Raw genomic sequence first — 27,861 nt, 5'->3', positions numbered from 1 at the left:
ATTTAAAAACAACAAAAGTACAAGTATATGTAACAGCATAATAAAATTCACATTAACAAAAATTTATTTAAAATGTTACTCCCATGTTTCCTTAATGACCAACTTGCTTCAGTTTTTATCTCACCCTCATCCAGGTATTTTATGTCTTTCTTAGGGGAAGGAGATGAGGGGGTTTTGTTTTTGTTTTTTTTTTTTTTAAGAAAAACCACTGGTTTTTTAAAAAGTGTTATTGCCATCATGTATAAGATGCATGTTATATGGAAGTGATACCTGAGTTGTTTGCATGGGCAATGGTAGAGGCAGCAGCTCTGAAAGGAGTATGAGTCCAGAAAAAAATCCTTCAGGAACCTTCAATATCGAAGAAAGAACTTCTTTTAACATTAAAGACCAAGTATTGTTAGCTAGAGTCTCTTCTGAGATAGTGAGCTTTTCATTAACTCCTTGAGTAAAAGTCAGTAAGATATCAATGATATCATTCTGAATTTTCTGTTCATCACTATCCAAACGACCTGAGAGAGGGATAGAGCACAGGAGCATGTGTAAAGTCACAAGTGCTGAAGGAACACGCATGTCCTTAAACTCAAAGGATCCACCTCGCAGGAGTTCCGTTAACATAGTTTTAAGAAGAGTGAGTGTGCAGCGAGCCATCGAAATGGTAGTCACTCTGTGAAGGGTAGTCCCCATGTTGACATGGAGCCTCCATGGCTGAGTCAGAATACTGTTCAATTTTTGCAGCACCCGAATAAAGGTGTCCATTCCTTCAGCAGAAAAAAGCTGAATGACAGCAATATTCCATTTCAGGTCTTTCTGTTGACCTTTACATAAATAAGGGAGAAAAAAACAAAAAACTAATTACTTAAATATTAATCACTGGTTAAGATTTTTGAATATTTTATTTAATAAATGATATTTACAGCAGGCTTAAAAAATAGTTTTTAAGTATAGTAGCCACATTACCTTCAACAGGGGGTGGGGGACAGGCCACATTACAGAGAACACGCAAGGCAGTAGTAAGGCCAACTCCTTCTGGGGTCATCAAGTTATCAGTATTCTTCAAAAATAAAAACGAACAGAAACTTTAATTTCTTATTACCTATCAGACCCAGAGAAGGCATTGGTTAAAAATAGGAGTTTCAAGTTAAGTACTTACATCATTTTAAACTTCCACATGAATAAAGCTAATTAAGTTTTACAGGTTATGCAATCTTTGGCATATGTTGTATCATATGTGACATTATGTTTATAAAATGAATAACTGATGACACAAGTATATTAAAAAGTACTGACTAAAACAAAGGCTACATACAGACAGGTATGAAACTCTCTGTGTTAAGAATTTAAAATAGCTCCTTTTTGGATACTCTTTCTATATATCCATTTTTCCAAAAAGGAAGCAAGGATTCTGATTTTACAGAGCCCTGTGGGTACTAAAACCTCTTTAAAAATTGATGAAGCATCAGGGAGTGGTTTAATACTACATAACATACATTTCAAAAAACGCAAATACCACAGGAATCTAGTTATGATGGCCATTTGGGGCATGAAGAGAGAAAGAAGAAATACAGTTACCTATGTCCTTAGTACCTGCCCAGGCTATGTTTTCCTGGCAACAAACAGTTACACTTAAGCTGCTTTATTTTTGTAATTTTCAAAGAGCAGCATATAGATGGTTTAAAAAACTTGGAAGAAATACTACTTTAAAATGTTACCACTTCAGCCTTTAACCTCAGAGGAGAAACCTAAAAATAAGAAAACCCTTTTCCTCATGCTTCCCACCCTTGTGGCTCAGCTGGTAAAGAATCCGCCTGCAATGCGGGAGACCTGGATTCGATCCCTGGGTTTGGAAGATCCCCTGGAGAAGGGAAAGGCTATCCACTCCAGTATCCTGGCCTGGAGAATTCCATGGACTGCACAGTCCATGAGGTTGCAAAGAGTCGAACACGACCGAGCAACTTTCACTTTCCGTTTCCCCACCTTGGGTTATCTTTCCCTCTAACTTCTTCCTTGCTGCCTTTCAGTTATCCCACAAGTTAAGGCAGCAGAGAGTCACAGAGTGACGTTTCTGTCTTAGATCAGCTGTTTTTTAGCACACCTTAGAGAGTTATTTATAATAACCATACTTGAACAGGATAAGGATTTACATAAAAATTAAAACATTTAATTACAACATGCAATTCAAATTTCTAGCACTGAACTTTTTACTGGTTAAATACTTTAATCCAAGTCCTCTGGTATTTTACTGGATACTTAATATATTCTTCTAACTGCACACCCTAAATACCTGACCATCTAAATTTACAGGCTCCTAATGTACCTCTGCTAAATAAAAGACTCAATATAATGAAAAACTCTAGACCGTCTTTGAGGCATAAAATAAAGAACAGAAGAATATGATGGCATTATAGGAGGTAAAAGTACTCTTAGGGGGAGATGGAGGAGAAAGAGATAATTCAAGGTCCATTCTGCCCCTCTAGTTTAAAACTTCTTACGCATCATTTTAAAAGAAAAAAAGAAGGAAGAGCACCTTAAAAAAAAAGAGCACTTTTTTTTTAAAAGCACTTAAAAAGAAGAGCACTTTTAAAAGAAAGAAGAGCACCTTTAGTCCTTCATCCTATGACACACACTGGATCAACTAAGGGGCAAAGAAAACTTTTTAAACTTCCCCAACTAACCATGTTTTGATTATAACAAATTTGCATTATGAATTATCTGATTTGTATATGAATTTTTCAACTGTAATATTATGAACTATATGATTTTTCAACTCTCATGAATTACTTCAATTGTAGATTGAAGTAATTTAACCATCCCAAATGAACAAACAGAACTAGTCCTCATTCCAATTATCTAGAATTAACTCTTACCAATTTTCACCTAAAAAGTTTGAGGGAAATTCTTTTTCAGAAAGTTTAACTAAAACAATTATATATCACATTATCACAGCATTTAACTTTAAAACATTTTTGTAAATGCCACCAGAATGGTAGGTGATATTATTCTTATTTGAGAAGAAAAAAACCAGGACAGAATCTGGCAATAGGAAGCAATATTGTTGTGGGCATCTGTGTTCATGTATACACACAATTACATATCCATCTATACCCACTACCAATCTATACCCACAGGACTAGTAGATCAATCAAGTATACTTAACTACATTATCTATACAAGTGATTTAATACAACATTACGACATACTACCATACAATTCCATAAAATCAAGATACTTTTAAATTTTACTTACCTGTTTAACATATTCAATTAGGTTTGGGATGCAATTAATCTCAAATCTAAGGTTTTTCAGAGGTTCAAGCCACTTGCCAAGTTCTTAAAAATGAAAACAGTAATTTACAACATAATATTTTAAAATAAAAGCCTTACAAACAAGCCTTAATAACAAAGGAAGTGAAAATATTCTTTTCCAGAAAAAAGTCACATTTTCAGACTGCAAAATCCATGTTCATTTCAATGGAGTGAATTTTATATAGGAATTATGTGTCTAAATTATTTAAACAAGCCTTAAAATGAAATGTAAATGTCGTACTATACTGGTTTAGAAATAAGAAGGTATCACTCTTAGTTATTTGGCTTCTGAAAACTTAAATGTTTATACGATTAAACGGAACTATCTAACTAAACTGAATTTTTCTACAGCAATCAACTTACAACATTAAAACAATTATAAAATTAACTGCCGATAAACAAACAAAATAACATACTGCTTATTCACCTAATACTACCACTGATTCCCACACCCCAAAACAGCATACACAAAGGTATTCATTTCTAACAGGATCAAATCCATGGAGGAACATTTGCTGAGGGCCCTCTCCCATGACACAAATTTTAAATTTTGTCAATTTCCTAATCTGCCTTTACAAAATTAAAAGTGATCACTCTCACCCCCAAAACAGTAACAGGAAACTTTGTTTGTGGAAGAAATACATGAAATACACCATTTACTGCAACTGAACTGCCTAGAAGCTATGCCGTAAAAGTGAAGTCAAAAGTGTTAGTCACTCAATCATGTCTGACTCTTTGTGACCCCATGGGCTACGTGGAGTATTCCAGGCAAGAACACTGGAGTGAGTTGCCATTTCCTTCTCCAGGGGACCTTTCCAGCCCAGGGATAGAACCTGACAATCACCAAAAATGTTTTTCTAACAGCGTTCTAATGTAATAATTTCTAGAGACTTTATAAGAAGAACTGACGGAAACTGCAAATAGGAGTCATCTCTCCTTGGTACTACACTCCTTTTTAGGATTACAGCAGTTTACATCCAAGTATTTTTCCTATACACTTTTAAATTACCTCTTTCATGTATATAGAATATATATTGCTCAAATGAAAGATAAAAGGAATAATAAATTTAAGTGTACTCATCACCCAGAATATGTACTAAAGCATTAATAATACCTTTGAAGATGCTACATACCCTCTTTTTGTAAGGGCATACTTTGAGGGGGGAAAAAATCTATTTTCAATATGGAGAGCTGAGTTTAGTATCCAGCTTTTACTGGTAACACTTTAATCTTTTTAGGATTAATCCTAAACTTTAATCTTTTTAGGATTAAAAGGAAAAGAGGCCTGGGATTTCCCTAGCAGTCCAGGGGTTAACACTCCTCACTTCCACTGCAAAGGACACAGGTTCCATCCCTGGTCAGGGAACTAAGATCTAAGATCCCACATACCGTGCAGCATGGACAAAAGACAAAAAAGAGAAGTGGCCACATGCTATCATAACATTTACTGTGTTAAATTTTCTATTTGGCTAGTTTGAAAACCAAGAACAAAAATAAAATAATAAAAAACTATAATTAAATACCTTGAACTTTTCAAGACTACCCACTACAACAAGGTTCATCTTATTATAAACCTTATTATAAACTTCATAAACTTCATTCAATATACACTTAGAAAATAATATTCTTTCATCATTTTTCACTTGAGAATAGCACACATGTGTTAACCACAAATAGATTTCTAAGTAGTACTCAGAAAGAAGTACATATTCAAAGAAAACACACACACCTACAAACTGTACTTCTAAACTTCTGCACAAAACTGAACTTCTGAGTTCATCTTTAATTCTGTTTTGATTAGGAACTTCAACTACCCACAAATTTACATGACTTTCCAGAAAAAGATATTTTCAACAACTTCCTAAAAAAAATCTTTTTAAGAAAACCATATAAAATACCTCCATAAAGGGTGCTTTAACTTATACAGAAAGTTAACACGGGGTGTTACGAGGTATATTATCAAACATGATAAAGCCCCTGGTCCCAAATGGCAAATATGAGCTACAGATAGTCAACGGCTTTTTTTCTTCCTGTATCATAAATGCTTAAAATAAGTTCAAGTGCCATACCTTGCAATTTAGCATTATTTTCATCTGCTTTACAAAGCTTCAAGAGAGATGCTGCATGCTGCTCCAACATCTGGACGTCGCTGGAAGACTGAACCACCACCAAGATAAGTATGCAAGCGTAATTATAAGCGACTGACTTCTTAGACTTGGAATCACTGAAACAAAATAAGGTTTTAAAGGTTTTGGTATGCAAATAATTTTTAGGAACAATTTTTTAACTTTTTTTTTTCACTTGGTTTTAAGAAGATCAAGGAATTTTACCATGAAGCATTACCAACTTCCTGAAAACAGGAAATCACATTTTAGTTTAACCTCCAATTCACCTGAAACCACTACTTACAAGTATATTAGTAACAAAGCACATGCATCAAAATGGAATGTGGAATTCTCTTAAGAAATATGATCAGAACAATAAAATGTGAATAAGTACACTTCATCAGCAATGAAAGATTAGGAAATACACTTCATTAATCTCCTTTAAAATGTTTTTTCACTCTGGATGTATAGGGAAAAGTGTGATGAATCAACCTACCACCGTGATTATTCAGACTTCCACTACACAACTGTAAAGGTACAGCTAGGCACAGACGCACTCTTGTTCGCCTTTTACAGTCCTCCCAAGAGATCCGTCACTCAAGGGCTCATATCAAGACTCAGATGCAAAGGACACCACAGCTTTGTATAGCATGAACCAGGAGGAACGAGTTTGTCTTCTCATAGACTAAAACCCTCTGCCCAACAGGGCAAGGTCTTCAAAAACCACTATCATTTTCAAACTCCCTCATCCAGTCAAAACACTTCTAAAGTCAGAGCATCATGAAGAGCTTAGCAGGTGAGGGCAGAGACACCAAGATAGTCCTCATGACTCTTAAGCTGTATGTATTATTTCTGTGTCTTACGACTCCCCTCCACAAAAATCAGCAGGAGTACTACGGCTGCAATCTTTGTTAACTCTGTAGGGAAACTGAAGCAGCTCCTATTTCATTTCTTTATATCCACATCTTAGAGAGTTCATCATTCTAATCCTTGATTTACAAGTTATAGGCTATGTCAAAAAATTATAGTTTTTATTGTCAAAACAACACATTCTTTCAAGAATCTACCCCACTAGTGATGTAGTTTTCCAATAAAACAGGAAATTTAAGGAGTAAGCATAAAATTACCCTAAGGCTTCTTTGGAATAGTACTCCATTAGTGTAATAAGACTTTGGAGATTTTTCTCAAGACTGAAAACATGGCCAACAGCTGATCTTCCCACAGGATTAAAAGTAATCAAGTAAAGGTTGTGCAGCGTTCCCAACAGATCTGAGTGGTCAGTTTCTTCACTGGCTGTACAATGCTGAAAATGGCTGAACAGTTCTGTAATACACTGCAATGTCTGTGTTGAGTCCTGTAGCCATAAGGCAAACGCATCATCAATAACACCATCGGACTGGAGACCGTCTTCTTCATCTTGATCATAAAGATGACAAAGAGCTCGGATCAACAAATTTGTTGCTTCATATTCTGACATAAAAAAAAGAAGACCCTTTTGTGACTGTGCAAGAAACTTTAAAACATCTTTCGTGGCTTGCAGCACACCAGGATGCGCACTTGTCACTGGAATTGACAGGAGCAAAGTAACCAACTCCAGGAAGTGATGACTGTGAAGATACCTGCAGAAGAAGTAACAAGATATACGTTAAGTCAGAGCAAAACATTTCATTTACTCAGTTTTCATTAGACAGGTAGTGCTAAAAATTTTAATAGCAATAATCCTTATCCTCAGCAATATACTGCTTTACTTAAAAACATAATGTGAACAGCAAGTCTCTCCACAGGACCAAATGAAAGTGAAAGTTCTATAAGGCTTTTTCCTAGCATTCAAAAGATGTTTAATTAGTAACTGTTGACAAATTTTCTCTTTCCAGAATCAACCTTGACTTTAAATTCTGGGCCTTCTTTCCAGGTCACTTATGAAATGGCTCCTTCCTTTTTAACTATGGTCCTACTCAACTCATAGCATATCAGTATATCTGAATTCATGCATCTAGGAAGAATACAGTGCATATACTATAAAAAGCATTTGGTATATTCAGATTTACTACAGGTAGTATATCTGAACTGGTACTTCTAGGAAGAAAAAAAGGTCAAATTATCAATCTTCAGTACTTAATATAACAGTACTCTTTTATTACGTCCAAGAACCATTTTTTAGTACACACAGTTTTAGTAGATAAGGTATGAATTTACCTAAAACCCCTAATAGACACAACTGCTACTGATACAGAGTATTTTCATTGTCTTAATAATACTCTGTGTCCATCTATGCATCCCCCAACTAGCTCCTAATTCCTGGCAATCACTGATCTTTTTACTGTCTCCATAGTTTTGCCTTTTCCAGAATGTCACACAGTTGTAATCAAAAAGCATAAAATTGCCTTTTCAATCATATTTCTGCTTAAACTCAGGCTTCTATATCATGAGGAAAACACCTGCAGTAAATGCTTACCACAAAGGTAAACACTTCTACGCTCTTAAGAGCATCCTTAATCACCTTACGGAATGTTCAGAAAATAGTTAACATGGCAGGCCTCAGAATGCTTATTCTTAGAAAGGCTGGTCCTTGGCTGGCCTCTAGCGACTTGGATTTTGGGATAGTTTCCACCCACCAACTGATAAGAATACTCACTGCAAATAAACTGTTTATGCAAATAATATGGTTCATTCTGAATACCTGCTTTCTCTCTGGCGGTCTGAAATTCTGGGACATGCAAGATACTGGGTGCCTACATGGCTATCCCCCAATAGGAAGCTTGGATGCTGAGATTCTAATGAACTTCCTCAGTATGCAACATTTCACACATGTCACAATTTGTTGTCAGGGGACTTAAGGGGATCCTTTGTGCCTAAACTAGGAAAGGACTCCGGAAGCTTATGACTCATTTTCCCAGGCTTTGTCCCATGTATCTCTTCCCTTTGGGGATTGTGTTTTGTATCTTTTTGATGTAATAAATCCTGGTTGAGATTACAACACTGAGTCCTATGAGTCCAGCTACTCAATCTGGGGGTTACCTTGAAGACTCCAACATGGGACATTAGAGCCTTGCCATCACTTCAAACTAACCCTTCCAAAATGTAATTATTTCTCTTTTCAAAGTTCACTCTCCCTCCTAATTTATCAATTTCTGTCCATAAAATCACAGTTCCAGTAGTTACCCTAGTTAGAAACCTCAAAGCATTTTAGCTCCTTCTTACTTTCTCTTATCAGGTCCAGTTGCCAAGTCCAAGTAATGCTCCACCACAAACTCTCAATACTGGCACAGTATTCATCTTCCCATTTTCTGTAAATGCCACTATACTAGGCCCAGTATTCAGCACAATACTCACACCCTGGAATCTTCAGACAGGCTTGTCTACCTAACAACATCAATTTCTTTTTCATGGCAATACATCTCGTAACTATAATATAATCTTAGAACACTACTTCAATCATATCAGATCTGTTACTCTAAAATATTCAAGATCTTCCACATTCTAAAAACGAAATCCCCAGGAATTCCCTGGCCATCCAGCGGTTAGGATTCAGTGCTTTCACTGTCAGGGGCCTGGATTCAACCCCTGATCAGGGACCTAAAATCCCATGCACCAAGCAGCACAGCCAAAAAAAAAAAAAAAGAAAAAAAAAATCCAAATTCCTTAGCCCAGCATTCAAAACCCTTTATCTCCTAAAATCTGACACCCAAATGTACGATCTCCAATTATGGGAGAAGAAAAACCGACAATACTTTATAGGCCATTAATTACTGGTTTCCCCTCAACAACTATTTGGGAGCATCATCTCTTTTCTTATACTCAGTCACCCTTAGGGCATTACTTTAAGTCTTAATTTACCAAAAACATGACCAGTGAGAAGCACCTGTCTCCTCTACTGTCTCCATACTACAAAGATAACTGTATTTGTATACTCAAACATTTCTGATCTCTTGTTCAAAGCGAAACTGCTACACTTGTACTCTTGGCCTCATCTCCTACTAGACCTTGCTCTAGCAATTATCATCTTAAACTCCTGTATGAATTCAAGCTAAGGCAAATGTGAGTTTCAGCTAAAAACAGGAATGGATAGGTACAGATTTTAGAATGGACAGTATTGATTTTTTGTTAATACATTATGCTCCAAAGCCAGGCAAAAAAAATCACTGAAATAAGGAATAAAATAATAAAACTGCAATTTTTATATTTGTTAAAAAATTATTTAGAGGCAAAATGTCAAAAAAAAAGAAACTCTCAAAAATTAAAGCAAATTTTAAAAATCTGTGAGTACCTAAAAACAGCAAAACTGTATCAATAGATAACTAGAGGGTTAGAAGGGAGAAACAAGTGACAACTGAACCTTTAATATATCTTAACAAGGACTGTAAAATTAACTTAGTAAAGTATCAACTTCACTTACAATGTTTTAGAATCATAAGGTACAAAGAGGCTTACACAGAAAAGCTCTCTCCTTCCTATGCCATCCTCTTTGCTTCACCTTCCCAGAAGCAACCTGGTAATTTCTCCTTTATTCTTGCTCACAGATATGCTAATATAAGCACTATCGTTGGTTATTACTTATATCTTTAAGTTGCTATTACTACTTTTAAGTATTAACAAAATATAGCTCACATACAGTAACACACTTCTCACTATGACCTATCTTGAAATATCAAGGCATCGTTACCAAGACACACATTACCTATAGACAAATTTAAAACAAACAAACAAACAAGGGGCTTCCTTGGTGGCTCAGTGGTAACGAATCCACCTGCCAATGCAGGAGACACTTCAATCCCTGGTCCAGGAAGATCCCACATGCCACACAGCAACTAAGCCTGTGTACCACAACTATTAAGCCTGTGCTTTTGAGCCCAGGAACTGCAACTACCAAACCCACAAACTGCAACTACTGAAGTTCATGTGCCCTAGAGCTTGCGCTCTGCAATAAGAGAATCCACTGCAATGAAAAGCCCTCACACTGCAATGAAGAGTAGCCTCCATTCGTCCCCAACTAGAGAAAAGCCCGCACAGCAACTAAGACCCAGCATGGCCAAAATGTAAGTAAATAATAAATAAAATTATAAAATAAAAACAGTAAAACAAAGCTTTGAAGCTTAAAAAAAAAGGCAACCACATGAAACTGCCTCTAATAATTGGTGAAACATACTTTCCAAACCCAAAAATGTCTCACCTAAAGAGAACAGGGTATGGATCATCCCTCTCTGGTGGACCAGTAATACGTGCCATTGTTGGGAAAGACTTAACAGGAGGTTGGATCATTGTATGAGGTGCAGTTTCCATTAAATGAAAAACTTCCTCTAAGAGGTTAATCAGCTTTTCTATTTCTCCTTCACTTATATTTGAGGATTCCAGAAGATCCATATCCATAGAAGCCTCTACCTCGTTTTCATATTCTGGGTTTGTTCTCTCAACTCCAGCATCTGTATCATGATCAGGTTCACTGTGGTTAGGAACAGAAGAAGTCTTCTCTGCTAAATGGTCACCAAGTCTTTTAATCTCTGACAAAATTTCATAGAAATGGCATTTCTGAAGAATAGCTGAACCAGCAGTGACAACCCTCACAGTCTGATCTAAAAGTATGAGCTCCAGAAGTTTCTGATAGCCACTTTTTTCACTCTGCCTACTTCTCAAAAAAGCTTCCATTCCTTCTGTCATACTAATGACACTGTCCAAAGCTTTAAATGCATTTAATTTAAGGGAAGATGAGACATGATCAGCAAACAGGAGCTCAAATAAGCCACTGATCACTCCTGCTTGTAGCAGTCCCATGACTCCTTGGGTCCCACATTCTGCTAGTGAGGACACTAATTTGGTCCCAGCTTTGAGCTGTCGGACATTTAAGGCAATGGGTTGGCGAAGGGCTACTTGTAAATTTAAAGCTTGCATGGTCCAGTCTATCAACTGGCCAAGGGCATCTTGTTTTGTGTTTTTTAACTGCAAATAACTTAGTCCTTTTATTATTAAACTTGGAATTTCTTCTAAAGCTGTTACCCATTTTGCACCTCTATCTTCTTGATACAAATCCAACAGTTCAGTTAACTTCACTGAGGCTTCTACTGCCCCTGAGTTTTCTTTATCTGGACCTTGATCCTTCATCCTACTGATTTCGATTTCAAAGGTAGTCTTGTACGGACAGCTGAAGTGCAAGAGTGGTACCAGCTCCCTATCATATGGGTCATATGTCATAGGAGGGACTGAAGCTAAGTCTTCAGCAGTGTATTCGACATCGAAGTTTGGATACTTGAATGTTTCACGTTCCAAGTCAGCAATTCCATCTTCATCACTGGAAATCTGCTCATAACCATCATCCCCTGTAAATCAGTTTAAATAATACTTAGTTGTTACATCATTGTTGTTTAGTACAAAACAATCTGGTTAGTCAAAATAAATTATTTAGTAACATGGCAAAAAAATGAAAAGTAATGATTCTATCAACAATATTAACTTCTGCCTCAATATCTTATCAACAATTATTAACATTTTATAACTCCTAATAGAACAATTACAGAGAAACTTCATAAGCAAAGTCTTCTATTATATCTGTTCAGCTTTACAATAACTCTGCTATAAATCTTTTCCTCACAGAACTAAAATTAGAAATGTCTCAAAAAAATAAAAAAGAACCAAAAATACCTCTCAGGAGGGAAGAAATTAAGCTTGCCTTGTGAGAGAGTATTTTTAAGATGGAAAAAATGAATTGATGGGCCAAAATTATTAAATTAACTAAGACTGAATACCGTAATTACCAAGTTACACCAAATATTGTCAGGAAAAGCATTCTAGAATTTCATATTCCTTCACTTCTACTCCTCTGTGTTTACCTGTTACCCAGTTCCCAGTTCTGTATCATGTTTTTATGGAAAATGTTTATAAAAGTACCCATCTTCGCCAAAACAGAGTTTTCATATCATGACACATGCAGCTTTTCCCTCTATTCAGTAATAGAAGACTAGAGACAGAAAATGTTAGTTTTAAACACAATTGTTACCTGGCTGTGGTAAAACAGAGATGAGTAACAAGAGCCTAAGAAAGAAAAGGAAATGTTTCCACGGTACTCCTCCAGTAACAGCCCTCTATGGACATTCTTAAGCTCTAAACAACTTAGCCACAGCAATACACTCATATTTGAAAAGAAAGGGCCTAAAACCCGAGGACGGGGGAGCCTGGTGGGCTGCCGTCTATGGGGTCGCATAGAGTCGGACACAACTGAAGTGACTTAGCAGCAGCAGCAAAGAGACTTGATTCGAGACTAACCCCCAGATGTCTTTTGGTAAAAATCAAATTAACCAGCCTCATTCTCTTATCCTCTCTAAAAATGTCCTCTGATTAACAAAGCCTGCCTGAAATCTAACTACTACCAAATGCAGTAAATCTAAAATTTATTAGATTTATTGGTATCCTAGAAATGGGGTCAGTTAAAAGAGTTATCACTCAATAACTCAATTACTTGTATTTTGTAAAAGGGCCCCTATAATACTGAAATGGTTTTCATTCTCATGTAGAATGACTCTCCTCTTTAATATCTTATAGAACAAAGCAGATGATCTGTCATTTTACATAAATACTTTAACATTACACTCCATTTACTCGACAAATTAAGAGTCAATTAGCTTGAATAGCTCTTTTCGCTTTCAAAGGAAAAATAAGACCTAACTAAAAGACTGCATCAGGCTGCCTTATGTCCTTCTGTAATTAAGATTTTTTTCTCCTTGTGAATGTCTAATAATAATTAGATATTATTATTCAGCCAAAATATTGAGGTGACAGAAATCTTTGGGGATTCTAGGCAGCTTAAAACACCACTCCTCTGAAGACAGATCACCAAATCCCTAATCACCATGTATCTGCTGCATATCCTTGCTTCCCTGGGAAAAGCCAATGGTATCAAAGGGAAGCTGATACCACAGCAAGGCAAACAGAATCTCTCTCCCAGAAAACTGGAAATGGATCTGAGACACAGTCAGGCAGTTTAAATTGGTTGGTTAAAGAGAAGATATTAAAGATGTGGGGTAACTAGAGACATAATAGTTAGTTAAAAAAAAACAAACACCTAAATTCATTTTTCTAACTAAATAACAGATAAACAAAGCAAAGCAAAGATGGAAATCCTCAAGTCTAGTCAAGTCTCAAGGCCCAGCTGACTCTTGGGTTTCTTGAAAGCCACTTATGTCAGCTATAAATTTTTCTGCATTGCTAAAAGCTACATCAAGCTAGTTTCCAGCACTTAAAAGCAAGAAGTCCTAGCTAATTCACCCACCTTCACCTTCTTCATCTTCTTCACCTTCTTCCTCTTCATCCTCCTCTTCCTCCTCAGGGATACTATCTACTGTATGGCGATCATCTTCATCCTCATCCTCTTCTTCCTCTACATCCACATCATCTTCATCATCTTCTCCTTCTTCTTGCTGTTCCTCTTCTACCTCTCCTTCATCAGAATATTGACTTTCCTGGGGAACAGAATTCCGATCAGGAGAAATGGGTTCAAAGTAATCTTCTCTATGAGGAGCATCCTCTTCCTTGTCACCAGACACTGAAAAATTGATATTTAAGGCACAGATTATTTTAACTATTTAAATAATAAGAGGCAGAATGACTGGATATTGTAACTATTTAATGATATTTTGGATGATTTAGCTCATAAACACACTTTTAAAAAAAGTGGTAGAATTACTTGCTCTTAAAAAATATTAAGAGTAAACACTGCACAATTTTCTAGAGTGGGAATTAACAAAGTATGCTATTTTATGTTTTTACACAATAATCTTCTTTTTTAGCTATTAAGTAACTACAGATTTTTATCTCTTCCAATACATACAGGTTATTTTCACTGGTGCTTCTCTATACTATCATTATAGTACATTAACATTTTATTTTCAAAGCAATGTTGCTTCAGTTTCAAATGAATTAACTGATTTCTTTTTTAAACAAATTCACTTGCCAACAACAATAACAATAAAAAAAAACCACAAGAAAACACTGCTCAGAATAGGGGTGGGGGACATTCATCAAGATTTGATTACCAGCATCTGTTTTTTTTCCTCTAATAAAAAAGTACTATTATATTAACATTACTCAAGAGAGGAAAAAATATTATTATTTCTACCTGGCAACGGCAGGGGATCATCTTCGTCATCATCAGGGGGTGGGGGTCCTGGTGGAGTTCTTGGTCCCCTTGGCTGTGGTCTTGGAGGGCTTCCATTAAATTGATCTTCTTTCTCTCCATCAGCTGATTTTATTAGAAAAAGAAAAAGAACTTTAAAATTATTAAAGTTAGTAATATAAATACATGACAAAATTGCCATTGATCATTTGGGTTTTCATCCTCAGAATTTATTAACTTTTTTGTTCCTGATGTCTAACAGAAATTTTGCTAATCAGTTTATATTGGGAAAGTTAAAATTTCTGACATCCCATATACCAAAATATAATGTACAGAACTCTTAGGAATTATCCCAGAGAAATGGAGACTTATTTTCTTGCAGGAAGATGTACACAAATGCTCATAAATAACTTTATGTGCTAAAGTCAAAAACTAGAAACTTACCTAAATGTCCTTCAATCACTGAACAGTTAAATAATATATCCATACTATTTATTACTACTCAGCAACAATAAAGAATGATCTGATACACAGAGAAAGTAGATAAATTTCAAAGAAATTACAGTGAATGAAAAAAGCCAATCTTAAAAAGATCCCAACTTTATGATTCCATTTTGTAACATTTATGAAATAATACAATTACAGAGACAGAGAATAATGATTGCCAAAAATAGGTATAGGTGGGATGAGTGTGGCTAGAAAGGGGTAACACCAGGGAATACTGTGATAGTATAATCAAGTATCTTAATTGCAATGATGGGTATGCAAAAGTATACATGACATAAAATTACACACAGCTACACATATATACACACACACACATGCACAAGTACATATACAAACTGGTGAACGTGAACAAGCTCTGCAGACTATAACAATGCCAATATTTTCTTGATATTGTACTAGAGTTGTCAAAGATGTTAACTAGGGGAATCTGGGAGGAGTGCACAGGACTTCCCTACACATTTCTTTGCAGCCTTCTATAAATCTGTAACTATTTCAAAACAAAAAGTTAAAAACATGCACACATATATAAATGCAATATATGAGCTCAGGTGTCCATTTTAAAGCAAGTAAGAGTGAAGTCAGTCAGAGAGAGAAAGACAAACGTCGTATGATATTGCTTGCGTGTGGGATCTAAAAAAAACTACACAAATGAACTTATTTATAAAACAGAAACAGTTACATATGTAGAAAACAAACTTATGGCTACTGGAGGGAATGGAGCGGGGATAAACTGGGAGACTGGGATTGACACATACACACTAGTAAATATAAAACAAGTAACTAATAAGGACCTATCACAGCACAGGGAACTCTACTCAGTTCTCTGTATCAGCCTATATGGGAGAAGAATATAAAAAAGAGTGGAAACACGTATATATCTGGAACTAACACAACACTGTAAATAGAAATTATACTCCAGTACAATTTTCTTTAAAAGTCAGTAAATTTTTTTCCACTTCTCTTTATTTGATGTACAGCTGATTAACAATGCCATGTTAATTTTGCTGTACAGCAAAGTGACTCAGTTATACACATTCTTTTTTATATTCTTTCCCATTACGGTTTATCTCATATTGAATGTAATTCCTTGTGCTATACAGCGGAACCTTATTGTTTATCCATTCTATAGGTAATAGTTTGTATCTACCCCTAAACTCTCACTCCATTCCTCCCCAAACCTGCTTCCCCACTTGGCAACCACAGAGCTGCTCTCTGAATCTGTGAGTGTGTTTCTGCTTGGTAGATAGGTTCCTTTGTGTCAAGTTTTCATTCCAGATATAAGTGATATCATGTGGTATTTGTCTCTGACAAGTCAGTAGACTACACTGTGATAAGACTACAATAGAAAATATAAATGAAACTACAAGCTTAGGAAAGATAACATCAGCAAACCTTTAGCTAGACTCACTGAGGAAAAAAAAGAGAGAACTCAGGCAAAATCAAAAATGAAAGAGGAGATATTACAACTGATACCACTTAAATACAAAGGATCATAAGAACCTACTATAAACAATTATACACCAACAAATTAGACAACCTAGAAGAAATGGATACAGCCCTAGAAACATACAACCTACCAAGACTGAATCATGATTAAACAAAATATCTGAACAGACCAATTACTATAAGGAGATTGAATCACTAATCAAAAACCTCCCCAAAACAAAAGTCTAGAACCATATGGCTTTACTGATGAATTCTACCAAATGTTTAAAGAAGAATTAATACCAATTCTTCTCAAAGCTTTCTAAAACTCATTTGCAAGGCCAGCATGACTCTAATACCAAAACTAGACAAGGATGTCTCAAGAAAACAAACTTGTGTCTGTGTGCTCAGTCGCTCAGTTGTGTCTGACTCTTTGCGACCTCATGGACTGTGGCCCACCAGTCTTCTCTGTCCATGTAATTTTCCAGGCAAGGAATACTGGAGCAGGTTACCATTTCCTTCTCCAGGGGATCTTCCCAACCCAACAATAAAACCCGTGTTTCCTGCTTCCCAAGCAGATTCTTTATCACTGAGAAGCCCAAAAAGAAAGTTACATTCTCCAATTTAAAATAAATAAGTTAAAAATAAAAGAGAAAGGTACAGGTCAATATCCCTGATGAACATACATGCAAATATCCTCAATAAACTATCAGCAAGCCTAATTCTATAGCACACTAAAAGGATCATACACCATGATCCTGTGAGATTTATTCCAGGGATGCAAGGGAGGTTTAGCATCTGCCCATTAGTCAACGTGGTATGTTAACAAAATGAAGGATCAAAGTCATACGATCATCTCAACAGATACAGTAAAATAATTTGACAAAACTGAAATCAATTTAAGATAAACACTCCCAACAAAGCAGGCACCGAGGGACTGTACCACACCACGTGTGTGCTCTTAGCAGTTCAGCCGCCTCCAACTCTGTGACCTGATTTTTAGAAGTTCACTTTATGCCACTTTACATTTACAAAAACTTTATGTTAGCACCTGTTTTCACTAACCAAATAACCTTTGCAGTGAGCTGTTATAGAGGGATCATAACCCCAAAAAAGTCAGAGTGGTACCACCAAGCTCCTTCCCCAGCAACTACACTTAGCATCTCAGCATTAAGCCACCACAGCTTTGAATTATGTCTGTGAGCATCTGTGCTTTATCCCAATTGACGTTGTACATCCAGTAGCAAGATGTGTCCTACGGTAATTGTTTCTTCACTTTATATCATTCTGGCTTACAAAAGGTTTCACAGGAACACACTTTCAGAGAGCAGGGAAAACGTGTATAATATACAGAAAACCCTACAGATTCCACTGGACTTCCCAGGTGGCTCCATGGTAAAGAATTCACCTGCCAATGTAGGAGACACAGGTTCGATCCCTGGGTCGGGAAGATTCCCTAGAGAAGGAAATGGCAACCTACTCTAGTATTCTTGCCTGGAGAATCCCATGGACAGAGGAGTCTGGCAGGCTACAGTCCATGGAGTCACAAGAGTCGGATATATCTGAAGACTCCATCAAAAACCTATTAGAACAAACAAAAGGTACATGGAACGATGCTCAACATCATTAATTAACATGGAAATGCAAGTCAAAACCATAATGAGGTATCACTTCACACCTGTCAGAATTTGTTGCTTTTTTAGTCTCTAAGTTGTGTCCAACCCTTTGCTACCCCATGTACTGTAGCCCACCAGACTCTTCTGTCCATGGGATTTCCTAGGCACAGATACTGGAGTGGGTTGCCATTTTCTTCGCCAGGGGATCTTCCCAATCCAGGGATCAAACCCACATCTCCTGCTTGGCAGGTGGATTCTTTTACCACTAGGCCACCAGGGAGTGACTATTACCAAAAGACTAGAAATAACAACTGTTGGTGAAAATGTGGAGAAAAGGAAATCTTCGTGTACTGCTGGTGAGAAGGTAAACTGGTTCTGCTAATAAAAGAAAAACAGTATGAAGGTTCCTCAAAAAATTAAAAGTAGAGCCAACATAATGATCCAGCAATTCCATTTCTGAGTATTTACCCCAGAAAATAAAAATGTTAATTTGAAAAGGTATATGTGCTCCCATGTCCACTGCAGCATTATGCACAGTAGCCAAGAAACAAGGTAAACGTCTATCAACAGATGACAGGCTGAAGACAATGTGGAAGGTGTGTATGTGTTATTCCATACACATATTAGCACAATGGAATATTATTCAGCCATAAAAAATAAAGAAATCTTGCCATCTGCAACAACATGGACCTCAAGGGCATTATGCTCTGTGAAATAAAGCAGACCGAGAAAGCCAAATACTATATGATCTCTCTTAAATGTGCAAGATGAAAAAAGTAAGTTTAAAAAGAACACCAATAACAAGCTCATAGACACAGAGACTGGTTGGTGGTTTCCAGAGGGTGGGGGGTGGGGGTGGGGGTGGGTGAAATGGATAAACTGTTTTTGTTTTATAAAAATAAAATTTACAAAAAAGACCAAAGATACAAATACAAGTAAAATATACTTCTCTGCCCACAAAAAGCTCACAGTCTAGAAAAAAAGACAAATGAGCACAGAAGAATGAAGGCTACAAAGAAAAGTGAAATATTAACTGTGCTTAGCAGATAAGATCCAAGAAAAAAGATTAAACTATAGTGTGTGTCCATCATCAAAGACAAAGACCTCACACTACAGTATTATATAAGGATTAAGAAAAACAATGGTCATTTTATTTGTGCTCATAAAATGCTAACTGTAAAGCAAACTATTTTTCCCTATGACCTCAACTGTAATTTCAAAACGTATTCCCAAATCTCCTTAGTTCCACTAGTTCAATCTCCTTCTTACAATGAGTAATACCAAATGAGGAAAACAGACCCTGGAAAACATAAGCCTAACTGCCTGCTTTATACAAGGAAAAGTCAATGAAGTTTATCAGAAGGCTTATGCTTTGTTTTGTTTCAGGTGGGTGGGTGGGTTTGTGGGGGCGTTTTCTGGGAGCCATGCTTCATTGTATGTAGGATCTTACCTCCCCAATCAGAAACTGAACCCTTGCCACCTACACTGAAAGTGCAGAGTCTTAATCAGTGGACTGCCAGGGAAGTCCCTAGAGTTTTTATTTTCCCAAAAGGGGAAAATCTCCTTTAGCTAAGATTTAGACATATGAAGAAATCTGATCAAAGAAATGCCATTAACACATACCAAATTTATTGCCTATTATTTTTTTTAATAAACAATAAACATTTATTTCGTGTACTTCTGAAGGCCAAGGAGTCTGACATCTGATGCCAGCATGCTCGTGTTTTATGAGAGCTCTCTTCCTGGTGTGCAGACAACTGCCTTCTGGCATGTGTCCTCACATGCCAGAAAGAGGAAGCTCTGGCCCCTCTTCCTCTCTTTTTTTAAATACTATTTATTTGGCTTCACCAGGCCTTAATTGTGCCATGTGGGATCTTTAGTTGCAGCATGAGAACTCTTAGTTGTGGCTTGTGGGATCTAATTCCCTGACCAGGCATCCAACTCGGGTTCCCTGCACTGGGCACACACAGTCTTAGCCACTGGACCACCAAGGAAGTCCCATTCTCTTATTCTTTGAGAGATAATTTTCATAGTAAATCACAAATAACCATGGATTCTATTATCATTTATATATTTTAAAGAAACAAACAAAAAACCTCAGATTAAAAAAGCATTTTTGGAAAGTACAGGAAGAAAATAAAATGCAACCACTTCAGCAGAAAAAGAAACTCTTCTAAGAAAGAATGGAAGACTGACAGATAACTTGTCAAGCCTTAAACAAGGTTCAAAAGATACAAGAGTTCTTTGAGTTACCTTTCCCACTGTACTGAAAGACAGTTTCAATGATAAAACCAAATTTAAAATTCTCACCATGCTTTGGATTCCTTTTCACACTTGGCTGTGGCTGGGGAGGTGGTGGAGGTGGAGGTGGAGGTGGAGGGGAATCTCTGTCATGACTGATGACTCTGTCCACTGATCCATATATTGCCAGCGTCAGACAGTTGTACCAGCCTCTCAGCACCAAACCATCAGTATTCACCTGATTTGGTGGGAGGGGGATAGGAGAAGAGATATCTTTCAAATTAATGTTTTAATATGTCAGAAGTAAACTGGTATCAAATTACTCTGTGGGTTCAACTAATAGGCAAAGATCAATATTGGTGGAAATTCACCCTGAGGCACAACTTTTACATGGCCCTCTAGAGTTATCATATCTAAAACTGTCTCAAGACTATATCTCCTCAGTCCTAAACTTTAGGTCAATTCTATTCAAAAAGCATAACCAGATTCCTAACCAAGAGAAGAGAAATAAAAAGGAAATTAGAAGGGAGTTACTGCCAATTAATAAATTAAACCCAAATAGTTACACGGGTCATGAAGATACACAAAAGTACAAATTGTGTCCAGTCTCAAGAATTATAAAGCCCATAAAATTACATGGCATTCTTTTTATTAATAAATGTCCAACTCATACATGCAAATCAGGTATATTCTATGTACCCATCCCGCACTTAAAAAGTAAGGGTAACCAGGGGCATTAAACAAATTATTTTTGCAAAGACACTTCATCCTAAAAAGACCAAAGACTTTATCAAGGCCATTAACTCTCAATATTTCCTTACAAAATAATTTTACATTTTTCAGAGCTTATCTACCAACAACAGAAATATTAACAACAAATAAGAAAATGAGAGCGTTAGCAGGAAAACCCCGAAACCAAAGTCCCTGACTTCGGAGTTCTTCTCCCACTCTGTAACATTGAGTAAAGATGAAATAATAAGTGGTAATGGGATCCCTTCTAGAGAAAGAAATTATTATTCTCCTTGCTCATCTTAGCAAACTCCAGCAAAGGCACCAGAAGTAAGGCTCAAAGATTATACCCATGGACTGACAGACTCTGAACAGAAAAATCACTAGAAAGAAGATAGAGATAGAGAACATGATTTTCAGTCTAAACAAGGTGCAGAATATTAAGTACTCCTTCACCAAAAACAAACAGCAAGCTGAATAGTCCCATACTAGATCATCATTATAGTTAGACTTTGGCTCTTTCATGATTCAGATCTTTTAGATGCTTTTAGAATGGCATTTTGTATCAAGAAAAAAGACACACTTCTGATATGCAAAGAAGAAGTATGAAATATGAATTTTTAAAAAGACACCTTAATTAAGATACAACGGTGTTTAATAATTTACCTGCCCATCATCTTCAAAATTCACCCATCTAATGAAAAGAGGGAAAAGCAGATGCTGGCTTTTTCCTGACCCAAGTATGAAATTAGAATGAAGAGCTACATAGGTAAATAATAGCATTACAATATTTTTGCTCCATTTGAAAACAGCTTCTGGAATACAAAGGAATCAGACAAGAAATGATGAAATTCTGCAGAACTAGAACTAAATAAGCTAACATTCTGCATTACTGGGGTTATCTGGATCAAAAACTCTGAATGGAGGTGAGAACAATAGTAGTAAAGCTGAAAACTGACTTCCACGATTACCTTTGAGTTGGGTCTAAAGATGATGGAAGTATTCTCATCATATTCCAGGCTGTTAAAAGACGAGAAACAAAGACACAGGTTCAAACACTGAACATCACAGTTCATGAAGATTCAAATATTTCAATCAAACACTAGATTTTTATCTTAATAAACTACAAAGTTTGGGTTTAATTTACTCCCCACAAAATGATATCAAGTATAAAACAAACCCCCCAGGTTCTAGTTCAGTTGCTTTCAGGTGAGTGTAGATGTCAAGGTTTGTTTAAAAGCACCGCATGTAATTCTACCACACAGCCAGATCAGAGGTCCATAGCCCTATAGTCTTCAAAAAGAATGCATACCAGGATTAAAGCTTTTAAAAAGCACCTATTTTATCAGGTAGGTACCAACTTAAAAAAAACATTCTATATATTAAAAATTAGCTACATCAGATTACCTAGGCTCCCTTCATTTAAAAAAAAAGGTTAAATTATCAATGTAATTTAATAATAAATGAATGGAGAGTCAATGAAAGAATAAGCAAAGTCTAAAAAATTTACTTTCTGACAGGGATAGGAAAATCTCCATTTTTAAGCTGCCTTTAAAATTTTTTATTTTATAAATGAGTAAAACCATTTAATGGTTAATTAATCTGCAGATATGAAAACCACCAGTGTTAATTATACCTAGTCAGTATGCATTAAATTATTCAAAGTAGGGGTAGCTATTAATAAAATTCTCATTTTACAAAAATGTGGCTATGGAATTTTAAATTATGAAGCAGTGTGACATAAAAACCACAGATAAAATCTCTATGCATTTAAAGAGGGTTTTAAGAATCAAAAAGTAATATTTTCCAAATTAGAAGGTTATTACCAAATCATGTGATATGTATCAGAAATGCATACAGCAATAAAAATCAAACGAAAGATGGCTAATGTTTCACGCATTTAAAGTTTTATTTTATAAATAAACACAACTTGTTCTTAGGAGCGTGACATTTCCTTAATATTGTCAACTGTTAAAATTAAACCAATTTCTTGGGTCTACTATCATATATAGCCTTTTCTTCTACCAAAAGAATAAAAAGGTTTCGCTTACTAACTTATGAGTGTCTGGAGAGATTACCTAGTAAGTACATACCTTCCCAACCTATCGAAAGAATAAAAAGGTTTTGCTTACTAACTTATGAATGTCTGGTGAGATTACCCAGTAAGTACATACCTTCCCAGCCTATCGAAAACCGGGGCACTTGGTTTGCTGACATTGTTAAAGAATAAGTCTAACTGAAATGTATGCGGTGAGGTCTCCCTGTGAATGAAACAAAGGTGAAACATCAGCCTTTACAATAACCAGTTCCTAAACTAAAACAAAAAACAAAGTAAGTACAAATGTAAGAGCAAGTCTAGAATTAAGATAAAATATTCTCAATATTTAAATAAAACACAGAGTTAACTGCAATATTTCCTGTCATTTTATTCACAATCCAATTCTCAAATAGTCAACTATTCACTTTGAATATTACTGAGAAGTTTTTAGCCATCAAGTATCTTTTGCCTGCTGCTTGGACCATTTTAAAACACACAGACATTTAAATTTTTTTAAGCATTTTAATAGAAAATGCTAATTAATCAAGGTATATAGTTTTTTTATTCTTTATATCATTATTTTATTAGCAAAAAAGAATCAGGAGTTAACTTTAAGTTGTACATAATAATTACATTTAATTTCAGCTTAACCCATATTCATACAGGACTATAATAATTTGAACATCAGAGCCCTAAACTGTGACTTAAAGCTTAAACTCCAATTTGTATAGCATTAATTTACATAAATCTTTTTTTATAGACTTACCTAGTAGAGTTTAAAGCCTATTTAATTTGCATTAGAATGAAATCTTACTATATACCCTTGGCTGAAATTCCTTTGCCTTAACTAAAATCAGTTTTTAGACAACACATGCTTTGTTTATTCACAAAAAATCTAAATGGTAAAAAGTGTAATGCCCAAAGTACTATGGAAGAGATTCCCTTATGTATTTCTGGTAGAAATACAAACAGGTACAACCATTCTGAAAGACTATGGCAATACAACTCAGGAGACTGAGAAAATGTTCACACCATTTAATCTAAAAATACTTTTCATTACAAAGTGTTTCTATGGAAACACTGACATACAAAGTTTCTTTTTTTTTCAAGAGGAGATTCATTATACTAAAAATCTGAAAACTAAAAACCATCTAACAGCCCCCACTTTAGGAACTAGCCAAGTAAATGACAGTACAGTAATTTGTTAAGATTATGCAGTCATTAGAAATCATATTTTCAAATAAATTTAAATGCAGTGAAGTACTCCTGACATCATGTTAAATGAAATAAAGGAATACACAGAACAGTGTGCGCCTGGGTCAGAACAGCATCATGCACTCTATCTCGCCCTAATTCAACCGTATGTGCTCAACAACTCCAGTCTCTCTCCTCCTACCATTTGGCTTATAACCAGACCCTGGCCTCCAAAAGGAGAGGAAAATGGGTTGAAATGCAAATTATTTCCTCTGGAGGCAAAAAAGACTCATGTCCTGGTCGCTGAAATGAATCCACGTAATCTGACTTTACAAGATTTTCACCTTAAAAATTGTTGACTCTAAAACCTAATCTCACATAAGATATACCTATCCTCCCCCCAAAATATATACATATACATACATATATACATACACACATACAAATGCTTCACATCACCTGGGAAGCCCCCTCAAATGCTCACATATAAATTTAAAAACATAGGACATCAAAATACTAAGCTTCTCTCAGAATAGAGGGATTGTAAGGATTTTAATTTTACCTTACACAGTTCTGAATTTTGTAATGAGAGTATGATCATAAAGTGTGCTGCACAAATATATGACCTCTAACATTAACTTTCAACCTTGAGATTCCAGGCTTCCCAATATCTTATTGGGTCGGCCAGAAAGTTCTTCCAGGTTTTTCCATAAAATGTAGTAGAAAAACCTGAATGAACATTTTGGCCAAATCAATACATCTGTATTACTGAATTAGTACTTCATCTTATGGTTTATAACATATTGTGTATAACACTGATTCTGGTAACAATTTCATGTCTGGAATTATTAAAACATGAACAGTCATTTATTCCCAGCTAAGAAAAAGGAGAGAAGAGGGGAAATGTAATGCTCTTACCCACTGCAGCTAATGACAAGAGATCCATTTTGCCTGCTGTTACAGCCAGCCTCCAAAATAGACCCCAAAGACTCCCGCTTCCTGACAGTCACCCCCCTGTATAGTTCCCTCCCACACTGTACCAGCAGAATATGTAGTCAACAGAATATAGTAAAAGCAGTTATATGAAAGTATGTGACATATGCGATTTCTGATATTAAGTTACAAATACAGTGACTGTGGCTTCCTTCTTGGGCATGCTCTCTCACTCTCATTCTTGGATCACTCACCCTGGAAGAACCCATGCTGTGACACAGCGACCCACAGAAAGGATCTCCTGGCAAACAACTGAAGGTCTCCCGCCAACAGTCATGTGAGTGGGCTTCTAAAATTCCCCAGCCTCAGTCAAATCTTCTGAGACTGCAACCCGAGGCCTATAACTTGGTTATAACCTCATGAGGGAACCTGAGCCAAGCAAGCAGCACCCAAGTTCCTGACCCTCAGAAATAGTGGGCGATTAAGTTGCTAAATTTGCTGAGGTTTGTTACACAGCACCAGGTAACAATAGAGCCTTCTTGCCCCAAAGCAGTGCAATTAGAGAAGTCGGCTGGATACTCTATCATTACTCCATCTTTCGCATTCTACATTCTAGGAAAAGTAGAAAGAAACACAAGAAAACAGGAGTTTTTATTCCCTTACACATGGCAAAAAAGTTAACTATAATGATCTGTCATATAAACATTAATCATTATTATTGCTTTGTTTTTATGTTTTACCTTTGAATGACCTGAAAACACCTGAAGAATTTTATATCCACTCTACAAACAACAAACTACTTTTCACAACTATGAAGAAATGAGCCCTTAACTTTGAGTCTGTACTGTACCAGCCACTACTACATAGTTGGCTTAATTCTTTCATGTAACAGAAACTGAGCTATCAAAGCATGGACATGTCACAATGCGGCATTGATACCTAGGCTATAAGCTAAGAACCCACCGATATATTTATTACACATATTTATGCTTCCATAACGAAAATTTAGCTTTTATCTCCAATTCATGTAATTAAAATCAAAAGACGATGATGATTATTCACGTTATAACAAAAATCAAATTCCTCTGTTTTGTGTCAGTTGTTAAAGTTATCAACAACTCCACATTAGGGAGTTCCCTGGCAGTCCAGGGGTAAGGAACTTTCACTGCCATGACTTGGGTTCAATCCCTGGTCAAGGAACTAAGTTCCTGCAAGCCTCATAGCACAACCAAAAAAAAAGAATAATTTAAAAAAACAACTCCACATTAGGAACAATGTCTTACATTTGGTTTCTTTCCCACAGACCTTAAAAAAGAGAAATGATGCTCAAGTAACTACTTGCTCAGTACAACTAATGGCTAATGTGAAGCTACATATTTACAAAAAGACACATGTATCAGGCTAAGATGATCACCAATAAGGCATGAAAACTAACACTATAATATAAAAAATGTAACATAATAAAAGATATATTTCTCAATATTACAGATGCATTTATTTTCAAGAAAAACAGCACATTAAAAATACTCTGTCTACTATACTGTGCCACCCTACAATAGTTTGGAAAATATAAACCTATTTCTACCAATTAAAAAAAAAATAAATGAAGAAAGAAAAACTTAATCTAGTACTTAGGTCAAATAATTACTCTTTTCAAGTTTATAGTAATATATGGATTATACAGAAAACTTAAAAGTCAATTATAATGCAACATAACTAAAACTGAATAAAGTTTTATTTTTGTTAGTTTGTTTAACTTACAAAATATTTTTGCATTTGGAAGTATGTTTCTAGGTCATCTTTAGTCAAAAACACTTTTAAAAAAGAAAACTGACTCACCCATATGCTCTATTGTCAGGCAAGTTGCTATGGGCTCTTACTCCCGGGGGTATGACTCGAACTTCATTTATATAAACCACACATGGAAAACGAACCACATCTATATGAGAACTTTGCTTTAAGAAAAGAGAAGAATATACTGTAAGCAAAACACTTTGTCTAGTCAAAATGTATTCACCTTCAATTTGTTTCATTTAGAATGTCACAAATAATTTTTAAATAAACACTATCATTAAAACAGTGCTATTATATTATAAATGGTGTAAAAACCATTTTTAAAAATAGCCAATGAGGGACTTTCCTAGTGGTCCAGTGGTTAAGAATCTGCCTGCCAATGCAGGGGACATAGTTTGACCCCTGGTCCCGGATAACAATTCCACACGCTACGGAGCAACTAAGCTCATGTACCACCTCTACTAAGCCCACACTCTAGAGCCCGCCAGCCACAACTACTGAAGCCACACGCCCTAAAGCCCATGCCCTGCAACAAGGAAAGCCACCATGATGAGAAGCCCAGGCACTGCAACTAGGGAACAGCCCCCATTGGCCACCAACCACAGAAAGTCCAACGCAGCAACGAAGACCCAGCACAGCCAAAAGTTGAAAAAAAAAAAAAAAAAACAGCTGATGATAAAATGTACCTAGTTAAATCCCTCCCCTTGTATAACATTTTCTGCATCTGCTTCCCGGGTGTCTTGTCCGGGCCAATACAGACCAATAATCCCTACTGCAGGGGTCCCCAAGCCCAGGCCACAGCCTGGAAGGGGTCACACGGCAGGGCGTGAGTGGCAGGCAAGCAAACGAAGCGTCACCTGCAGTGACAGCAGCTCCC

The 27,861-nt window shown here is 36.1% G+C and overlaps 1 protein-coding gene across 1 annotated transcript in view; it reads right to left on the bottom strand.

Moving 5' to 3' along the window:
- Nucleotides 1-216: 216 nt before the first annotated feature.
- VIRMA (vir like m6A methyltransferase associated) overlaps nt 217-27,861 on the bottom strand; it is a 39,925-nt gene continuing 12,280 nt past the window's right edge. The window contains exons 2-13 of the mRNA XM_068983403.1: nt 27,030-27,145; nt 23,200-23,286; nt 21,997-22,045; nt 20,366-20,534; nt 14,511-14,633; nt 13,665-13,937; nt 10,578-11,718; nt 6,535-7,026; nt 5,372-5,526; nt 3,244-3,326; nt 958-1,051; nt 217-815 (exon numbers count right to left, since the gene is read on the bottom strand). Coding sequence (XP_068839504.1) covers nt 217-815; nt 958-1,051; nt 3,244-3,326; nt 5,372-5,526; nt 6,535-7,026; nt 10,578-11,718; nt 13,665-13,937; nt 14,511-14,633; nt 20,366-20,534; nt 21,997-22,045; nt 23,200-23,286; nt 27,030-27,145 — 3,381 coding nt within the window. The remainder of the gene's footprint in view (nt 816-957; nt 1,052-3,243; nt 3,327-5,371; nt 5,527-6,534; nt 7,027-10,577; nt 11,719-13,664; nt 13,938-14,510; nt 14,634-20,365; nt 20,535-21,996; nt 22,046-23,199; nt 23,287-27,029; nt 27,146-27,861) is intronic.

The sequence above is a fragment of the Capricornis sumatraensis genome, chromosome 11, assembly GCF_032405125.1.
Source record: "Capricornis sumatraensis isolate serow.1 chromosome 11, serow.2, whole genome shotgun sequence".
Classification (NCBI taxonomy): Eukaryota; Metazoa; Chordata; class Mammalia; order Artiodactyla; family Bovidae; genus Capricornis; species Capricornis sumatraensis.
Note: the sequence above shows the minus strand (reverse complement) of the source record. Positions and strands in the feature narration are given on the sequence as shown.